We start from the raw sequence: 9195 nt of genomic DNA on the forward strand, positions 1-9195 counted from the left end.
ATGAATTATTTCTTTAAAAAATGATAAATGAACATAGCATCTTTTAGAAATCATGTCAGATTTCTCACTTAGACATAAGGATTACCTTTATTTTCACCAGGACTTTCTAAATGTTTGCGTGAATGTGTTTGCACTGAGTTCTGTGACGGAAACTTAGTTGCTCATTTTTATTGTGCTGAAACTCAAAGAGACAAGAAGCTTTCACCCACAACCACAAGAAAAATAAAACATTTTTACAATGCAGATCCACTGGTGATTTAAGGCCATAAAAGAAGCTCTTGGTTCAAAAAAAAGAAAGAAAAAAAGAATCTTGAGGTATTCAAGTCATATAATGCAAATTTTGTTCATCATTAGAAAGAGCAAGTTTAGGTTTTTAAAAAAAACTTGTTTGTGCTGCAAAAAAAAGTAAGTGGGTCACCAGATTTCTTCTGAAAATAAAAATGTTATCACTTTATGTTCTCAGAAATTAATGTTGCTCGGCCATAAAGATAAGATATTTTGGTCAACTAGTTCACACTTGAATATAATTGCTACAGTGAGTCAGCAATTAAAAGCGGCAAAGAAATCCACAAAAATAAATCTTCCACATCTTGCTGTATGTGCATCCAGTGTAGAAATGCTACACATTTATTATCTGCAAGGTTTCAGTAGGTTTCCTTGAGTCGTGTTTCACAGGTTTGGGGAATTTATAAAAGTTTGGCCTCCAAACACAAAGTTAATCATACAAGGCACGACACGCGCACACACACATTAACTCAGGTGTGTGTATGCACAGCAGGGACGTGCAGTGGCCGCGGTGTCTCATTTGAGGACAGAAGAGGAGAGTCCACTCCTCCAGTCTTAAAAGAAACAAGAACTGTGTGCCAGTGCTGAGCTCTGCTGAGGTCACATCTGATGCATGTCTTCTAGTCACTCAGACCCCCAAGCGGCAAGCAGGAGCTCAGACCGACAGCAGCTTTCCAGAGGTCAGCTGAATCCACTCAGACAGACAGACAAGGACATGGAGCAGACACAATGGTCTTCTGCGGAGTACGTGGTGCAGAGGCAGGTCCTCGATGAGCAGAGGCTGGATGAAGTGGCACAAAAAGGGATGTGGTCCACCAAACCGACCGTGGGTGAACAGATCAGAGAGTCGCTGAGGTAAAAAAACAGAGATGAGAGGATGGAGGTGTAACAAAAAGGAAAACTTAGATACAAAATGAAAATGCAATATTTGAACATCTTTACTTTCATCTAAATGCGTTTTAATGTATCTGTACAGTAACTCCTCATATACAACAGATTTGCTGGCAGGAAAGTTTTGACTGTAACCGATGTTCTCATGACAATTAACATCTGTGTGTATCTGATAAACAAAAAGTCTAGTTATAATTTTATAGGATGTTAAAACTAAATGTACTAACTCACACATTTTTGAACCTCTTTTGGAAAAACTTGTGTTTTCCTTGAGTCAGGCACTATAGCATTGGAATAAAAAGAAACAGTTGTGATTCAGTGTGCTGCCATCTGTCCACAGTGTTGCAGCTTCTCAAGGTCAGCTGATAAAACTTGCAACAGGTGGTTCAGCTCACAAGTCTCGTCTGTCTCTGTTCCTTACAAACGTATTGATGTGCATGCCATGCAGTGGTCGATAACCCACCAGCAGGCTAAATCAAAGTGCTGTCGTCTTTAACTTGCACGCACATCAGAAGATTGACGACGAAAGCCGTGACACAATTCTTCTGTGTGTGTTGCGCTGTTGCAGGTGTTCTGTCCCCAGGCTGAAGCACATAGTCCTGACCTGGATCCCCGTTCTCTCCTGGTTGCCTCATTACTCGATCAGAGAAAATGCCATCGGTGACCTGATATCTGGCTGCAGCGTGGGCATCATGCATCTGCCACAGGGTTTGTATCCTTGTATTTATATATACGTACACTGGTGAGACCATAGAGTTAATGTTAATGCTTTAACGACTTTGCAGACCTTTCATTTTACAGGAATTGTTGAACATTTTAGAAGATGTTGCTGACTTTTAAGACTGGGGGCAGAGACAGAGCTGCCTTTGGTTCAAATGCTCATTTAAACAAATATGTGATAAAAATGCCTGCATTGTTTTCAGCGGTCAGACATTTGCATTGAACCAATCTTTTTTACAGTTTTTTTTTTACAGTTCAAAGTTTGATGTATCTTTGTTACTTCTGAGGGACAATTTGATACACAGCAGGCAGTGATGCATGAAGAAGCATACTAAATACAGTTAACACTTACATTTTGTAATTATAAGGTTGTTGTTTGCTGTAATAAAAGACTTTTTTGAATGTGTTTGTGCTGTTTTCTGATAGAGTGTATGTTTGCTCTGATAAAACTCACCTGTAGGTTTGGGTCAGAACAGATTTAATCAAACAAGAAGAAAATATCTTCAAAAAAGTGGCTTTCAGCAGGGCAAAACTGAAAGTAAAAGTGACAATTCTAGGATTCAATGTAAGGTTTAAAGGACTTTTTTACAATTATTAACAGACTCGGGGTTTCTTTTAATGGTGGACATGCTCAGCAACTTGATTATTTATAAAAACAAGATAGATAACAGGAGGATTTTGTTCTAAATTTTGCTCTAAATCAACATATAGCTGTTAGACTTTGCCACATTGTTTAAATTGAATAAACTGCTGCAGCAACAGGACCATGCTTAAAGTTTTTCACAACCAAGGAGTGACAAAAATGACTTCATGTTTGATAAAGGGGCACCCAGCATGATGGCTCCAGCAATGATTTGTGCACCTAACCCTTGGAGAGAAAGAATATTCAAGAAAACACGAAACAGTTTCAAGAAGAGATTTTAAAAAGACATATTGTGCCAACCTTTATTTTTGACGGAGGACGAGCTCTCACTGAAGTGTGTGTCACCAGGCATGGCGTACGCTCTTCTGGCCTCCTTGCGCCCGGTGGTGGGCCTTTACACCTCGCTCTACCCGGTGCTGGTCTACTTCATCTTTGGTACCTCCAAGCACATCTCTATAGGTGAGTGGGAACCTGTGAGTGAGCAGCGAAAAACAAAACGGCCTCATCGTTTTGTCTTTAAAGCTGAAAGTGTGTGTTTACATGTCTGCGTTTTGTGACTCCAGGTACGTTTGCTGTGATCAGCATCATGATTGGAAGCGTGACAGAGAGGCTGGCGCCCGACAGTAACTTTTTTATAAACGGGACCAACGGGACAGACGACTTGAATATCGTTGCAAGGGACTCAATGAGAGTACAGATAGCGTGTTCCCTCACAGTCTTGGCAGGAATTTTTCAGGTGTGTTTCAGACTACATTTACTACATCAATGAAATTACTGAAAAAAAAAGAAACAAAAAAAACTTTTAGCTCACATTTCTTCACGTGTGAGTAATTGGCTTTCTGATTTCCCACCCTAAGATGCTGTTGGGCTTGGTGAGGTTTGGTTTTGTCGTGACCTACCTGTCCGAGCCCCTTGTTCGTGGATACACAACAGCATCAGCTTGTCATGTGTGTGTCTCCCAACTCAAATACCTGTTTGGAGTCAAACCAGCTCGCTTTGCTGGTCCTTTCGCTCTCATTTATGTGAGTATGAAAGCTAAAGGTTTTGTTCTTTCTCTTAAGCTTTGAAGCTATGGCTGATTATCTTTAAAAATGACAATTATTATTGGTTTGACTTGAGTCATGTGCAATGGCGAGTGATGCAGCCTAAAATTAAATAACTAGAGTCAAAATGACAAACAGAAAGATTGATGTGAACAGACAATGTGACAATGAGCTGAAGAAAAGGAGGAGGTGTGTGTGTGTTGATACTGAAGAGGGGATTGCTGGATCAATGAAAGGTGAGCTGATTACAAATGAAGCACAGAGGACCTGGTAATAAAAAGTACTGAGGAGATTTATGGGCAAAATGATCAGAATAACACAATACAAGATATGTAACACTGAAACTCAAAACACAAAAGCTGAGAAAAAAAAAACTAATATCACAACATTTTATTTTCTTACTCACTTGGTTGCTGCCTCAACAGAAGCAGAACAAAACAAACCCAAATAAAAGGTTCATTACATTGTTGAAAAAAGTTTAGCAATATTTCACTGAATACTTTAAAAAAACCCAAACAATATATTTTTTGCTTGTTTGTTGTTGGGTTTTTCTTTTTCATTTGTATGATAAATAAAAACAAACAAGGGAGTTCAGATTTGTTTTTTTCATTGGTCCATGATTGCTGTGTATTTTTGCTTGTTCAACATTCAGACAGGGATTTATTTATTTTAGTTCAACTTTATTTAGCCAAGTCGGTCGATTGAAACCTTATTCTCATTTACGATGACGACGACCTTGCCAAAAGGCAGCAGCATTCGACTCAATAAAACTCATTCACAGAACAATAAACATGCTCATATAACAATAAAAGCGTAAAAACATATGGAGATTACAATCATGCAAGTCAAAATAATTCTGCAAAAATGCATCACAATATTTACTTACATATAACAAAAGGGAACAAACGCCAAAGCAAATTAAAAGCAGGTACACTGATCAGAAACTAACTATCATAAGAAATTACTGAAGGTGGATAATGGAACAAAGATTTAGACTATTTTGCAGCTCATTCCAGTCATCTGGGGTGACAAACTGGAATTAGAAACGACCAAAGGAGGTGCAGGCTGTAGGGATGAACAAGGTGATGACATTACTGGAACGTAAATTGCTGTTCATGTTGGAAATGCTAAGTAGAGGCTGAAGAATGTCATTTTGACCATTTTGTGCTGAGCAGAATGAGTGAAGGATGAAATGTTGTGGTATGAGAAACTGATTCTTGATTTAACTTTAGAGAGTATTGTGTTTACATGAATATCAAAGGAGTCTGCCCCACCAGAACCCTGAATACCTGGAGCTGACGAGTTGCAATGCTGTACCATCTAGAGGGAAGGTGTTAAGATGACAGCATATTAGGGGTAGATTACGATTAAAAATCATAGGTGTAAGTTAAGAAAAGTGGGCTGGAGACTGCTGAAACTATGCTGTAAGGAGGTCAGGGCAGACTTCAGAGATGGACCTGATGAATACATCGTCCAGCATATAGGAGAATCACCAGAGAAATGAGCAATGTTGCTTAAGTAAAATTTGAAAATGTTGCCCTAATTTAGACCCCTGAGAGACATCCATAAATAGGGGACTTTAAAGGTCTGTTTTTATAAGAGTACCATTAGTTCTAATTGTTCATGTAATGTAATTTTTCTTTTCTTACACCTAAAGGGCCTGCTTATTATACAGGCATCTATAATAATTACCTCATCTGATTGAATTTGGGTGGAGCTGAGCACATGATTACAGTCAGTGCTGTAATACTTAAGATGGAGGCTAATCCTCCGAGTTTAAAAACAATTGGACTTTTATTCTGTAAGTCGAAGATGTTTTGCTTCTTATTCAGGGAGCTTTTTTGTTCCAGGTCTTAAACTGCATGAGATGGTATTTTATTTAAAACTTCAAATTAAAATTAAAATTGTGGAATTTATGGTAAAATACCCACAGATATAGTTACCAGAATATCACTGGTAAAGATGTAATAAAACTTTTTTTTTATGGTAAATTATTTTGATAAAAACACAGTAGATGTGTTTATGGTAAACAAGCTGTAAACAACATAAATACTGTAAATATAACAGGTTTTCGGTTAAAATTAACATATTGCATCAATAAATCGGTTTATGGTGGTTTTTTTTTGTTTTACTTAAAATTAAAAAAATAAATCTGTACATTTATTGAAAAGTATCCACAGCTGTGGTGCCCAAAATCTTACTATAAAAAAATGTATGACACAAAAATCGTTTGTTGTTTATGGTAAATCTTTCTGATAGAAAAAATTATACACTGTAAATCTTTTATGCTAAATTCTTTTTAAACAACGTAAAGCCAATAAAGGTCCATCAGTGAAAACAAACACAGTGCAACTGTAAAACATATTACTGCATTTTATATAAAACTTCACTTTCCGGCAAAAATTTCAACATAAAAGCTATGAAGACATCTCACACAGGTGGACGGATTTAAAAAGAGTTCATAACAACAAGTTTATCAATTAAATTTCAAAAAATTAAAATAAGATACATCAAAATACACAGTTAAAATAAAATCCAAATGAGTGTCACCTCATTGACTTTATGTCCAGATTATCTGTCTATTTGATTTCCAGTCTTCTTCCTGGGATCACGTCTTCTCTCCCTCTCTTGTTTTCCTCTCAGACTCTGGTGAATGTTTGCGGTCTGTTGCCTCAGACGAGGGTGCCGGAGCTCGTGATCAGCCTGGTGGCTTTTGCTGTTCTCATTCTGGTCAAAGAAATCAATGAATGCTACAGGCAGAAGCTCCCTCTGCCCATCCCCATAGAGCTCGTAGTTGTAAGTCACTCCGACAGCTGGTGGTGTGTCCAGCAGGGGGCACAGTGACCACAATTATACACAGAGTTCAAAAACATGTTTTTTTTTATCTCTATGCAATTATCTTACCTGACTGAGGGCTCCTAGGAACCTTCCATAAAGAGAGTGGCTTTTTATGTATGCAAAGTAATGATTCACCCAATGTACTTGTGCTAAACTAACACTGCTTTTGTTCAACAGATCATAGCAGCAACAATCATTTCCCACTTCTGTGAACTCCCCACAACCTATGGTGTGAATGTGGTTGGGGAGATTCCCAGTGGGTGAGTTCATTTTGTGGGTCTGTAATGTATCTGAGGGTCAGAACTGAAGAATAAGAGAAGAAAGAAACAGGAACACAATGTCAGCCTGTTGCACTTTCTAAAGAAACCTTGTGAACAACCTCATGTGATGGTGAAAATCCTCACATAAGCAGAGTTTTTGGTGAAGGCATAGCAAAAGAAATGTTAAAGTTTACTCTAATATGGCAGCAGATTACTGTTTGTACCTAAGCTGCTTAAGTTTTTTGGTTATAGTAAAAGTTTGGTTTTCTGTGTAGCAGAAACAAAAAAAACTAAACAACTCTTTTTTTTTTTTTTTTCTTTTGTCTTGCTCCAGGCTCAAGGCCCCTCGTGCTCCTGATCCAACGTTGTTTTCACAGTTTATAGGTGATGCTTTTGCTGTGGCCATCGTGGGCTACGCCATCAACATTTCCCTTGGTAAAACATTCGCCCTCAAACATGGCTACAAGGTGGATAGCAACCAGGTAAGAACAATGTGTTATATCCACAAACAGCTGATGAATAATTTGATCTGAACCACCTCCTGGATGTTAGGCTTTACTTGTTAAACCCTCAGTGTTGGTCATGACAGCAGCTTTAGTGGAAAAATGACTCAGACTGGTTCTGTTTAAACATTATCCTGACAACAGAGTCAGGAATAAATTTACCAATATTTAACTTCTCAGACTTTGTTCTCAGCTACATCATATAAAGTTTAAAAAACAAATGTTTTTTTTTGGATTGCAGCTATGAAACGCTCAGAAAAGCAAACTATGTTGAAAACAATACAGAAGAAAAAGAAACTCACCAACTTTAAGAGAATAAAGGATGTACCATTGTACTGAACAGCCATCTCTTTTGTAGAGATATGCAAATTATTATAGCAAAAAAGCAATATCAAAATTACTGTTTTTGTCACTTCTTCAATATAGAAAATATACTTTTAAAATGTAGATTAGGCTGTTTATTTAACAAATATTTATTGCTTTAAGTAAATATATATTATAACAGCTTGAGCCCCAGAAAAAGAATTGTTAAAATGACAAAAAGTTATGTTGCCATTAAAATACAAATTTTATCATTGCTTTACATTAGATCATAGCTATAATAAAATAAACCCTTCCATTTTTCTGTTTTCTTACACATATTAATATGTACAGGACTTTTAAAAACTGTACTAAAAGAAACTTGTAATTATTTCTCCCAATCCTTAACGGGTCATTAAATAATTAGTCTCATCAAGCATTGTTTTATCCGATATAGATTTCATCTTTTAATCCATGCATGGTTTTTATTCTGTTTATATCTATATGTTAATTTTTCATTCCTCATGTATTGAGACTTTTATATGATTGATCTTGATTTGGATTTATGCCTCCACCTTGTCCAGGACTCCCTGGAAGAAGAAATGATTTACCTTAATGGGACCATCCTGGTAAAATAAAGGATAAAAAATAATAACAAAACGTGTGTACAAAAGGTTTTTTAAAATCACCTTATAACACCAGAAATTTCCTGCGTTAACTACCATATACCTACATTATATTCAACACACTAATGACTGACTGAAACAGTTCACCTAAACCCTTTTTAGATGTGTTTTATTAAAAATGTTGCTGTTTCTTTAAACGATAAGGACAAAATTCTTCTTAGGGTGACTTGTTACTCGTAAGACAAAACAAGCAGGCCCAGGCTATAAGCAGCACTGTCCGACCTTTTAGTTTATTGTCCACCGGCCACTATGGCTGGTGGACAAATTTTTTTTACCAGCCACTCAAATATTTTACCAGCCACTATTTTTTGTTGTGACAAAAAGTAATTTCATATGATGATGATGATGGAGGTGGGTGGAAGCAGCTGTGGTGCCCTACAAGCTGAACAACACTTCTTTCTGGACACTGCATGGAAATAACTAGACTTCTTATTTTATTTTTTTTATTTTAAACCATTAAAAGATGCATAGCTGTACATAAAAAAATTCAGACAAGTAAAATGTATTTCTGTGGAGTGTTTTTGAAGTTTTTCTGGTGCTTTTGTAAGTTTTTGTATGTCAGTTGTAATGTTTTTCAGACACTTGCTGCTTTTAATGCATAGATTTGTGCTACCCGCTTATATTTAACAGGTAGGATATTCTGATGAAGGAAGTGATTTTTGTGGTTTTAGAAAGACGGTACAAAAATCTGACGAGGAAGCACAGATCGTCAGAACACCGAACGCACACTGACCGACGTCATTGATTTAGTTTAAAAAAAAAACGTTGTTTAACTTTCGGTTCTTCCCTCGACTAATCTTGAAAAACAGAAAATAAAATAGCTTCTCATCACAACACCTAATTGGTGTTAGACTGCATGTAATCTGTAGTGGATCGAGTGCATCATATGGGTTTGCAGTGAATTGTTGTAATATTTTTATGCGGGTTTTCTCCGCCTGAAGTGGTATTTCACTTTTATCTAAATAACATTCGGGTTGGATGTTATTTAGATCATTAATTATCCAACAACTAGTTAATTTACCAACA

The 9195-nt window shown here is 36.8% G+C and overlaps 1 protein-coding gene across 1 annotated transcript in view; it reads left to right on the top strand.

Moving 5' to 3' along the window:
* Window positions 1–843: 843 nt before the first annotated feature.
* si:ch211-117c9.2 (solute carrier family 26 member 6) overlaps window positions 844–9195 on the top strand; it is a 15243-nt gene continuing 6891 nt past the window's right edge. The window contains exons 1-8 of the mRNA XM_017415075.3: window positions 844–1140; window positions 1745–1884; window positions 2888–2998; window positions 3103–3275; window positions 3397–3561; window positions 6226–6378; window positions 6598–6680; window positions 7015–7162. Coding sequence (XP_017270564.1) covers window positions 899–1140; window positions 1745–1884; window positions 2888–2998; window positions 3103–3275; window positions 3397–3561; window positions 6226–6378; window positions 6598–6680; window positions 7015–7162 — 1215 coding nt within the window. The 5' untranslated portion in view covers window positions 844–898. The remainder of the gene's footprint in view (window positions 1141–1744; window positions 1885–2887; window positions 2999–3102; window positions 3276–3396; window positions 3562–6225; window positions 6379–6597; window positions 6681–7014; window positions 7163–9195) is intronic.

This window comes from Kryptolebias marmoratus, linkage group LG8, assembly GCF_001649575.2.
Source record: "Kryptolebias marmoratus isolate JLee-2015 linkage group LG8, ASM164957v2, whole genome shotgun sequence".
Taxonomy (NCBI): domain Eukaryota; kingdom Metazoa; phylum Chordata; class Actinopteri; order Cyprinodontiformes; family Rivulidae; genus Kryptolebias; species Kryptolebias marmoratus.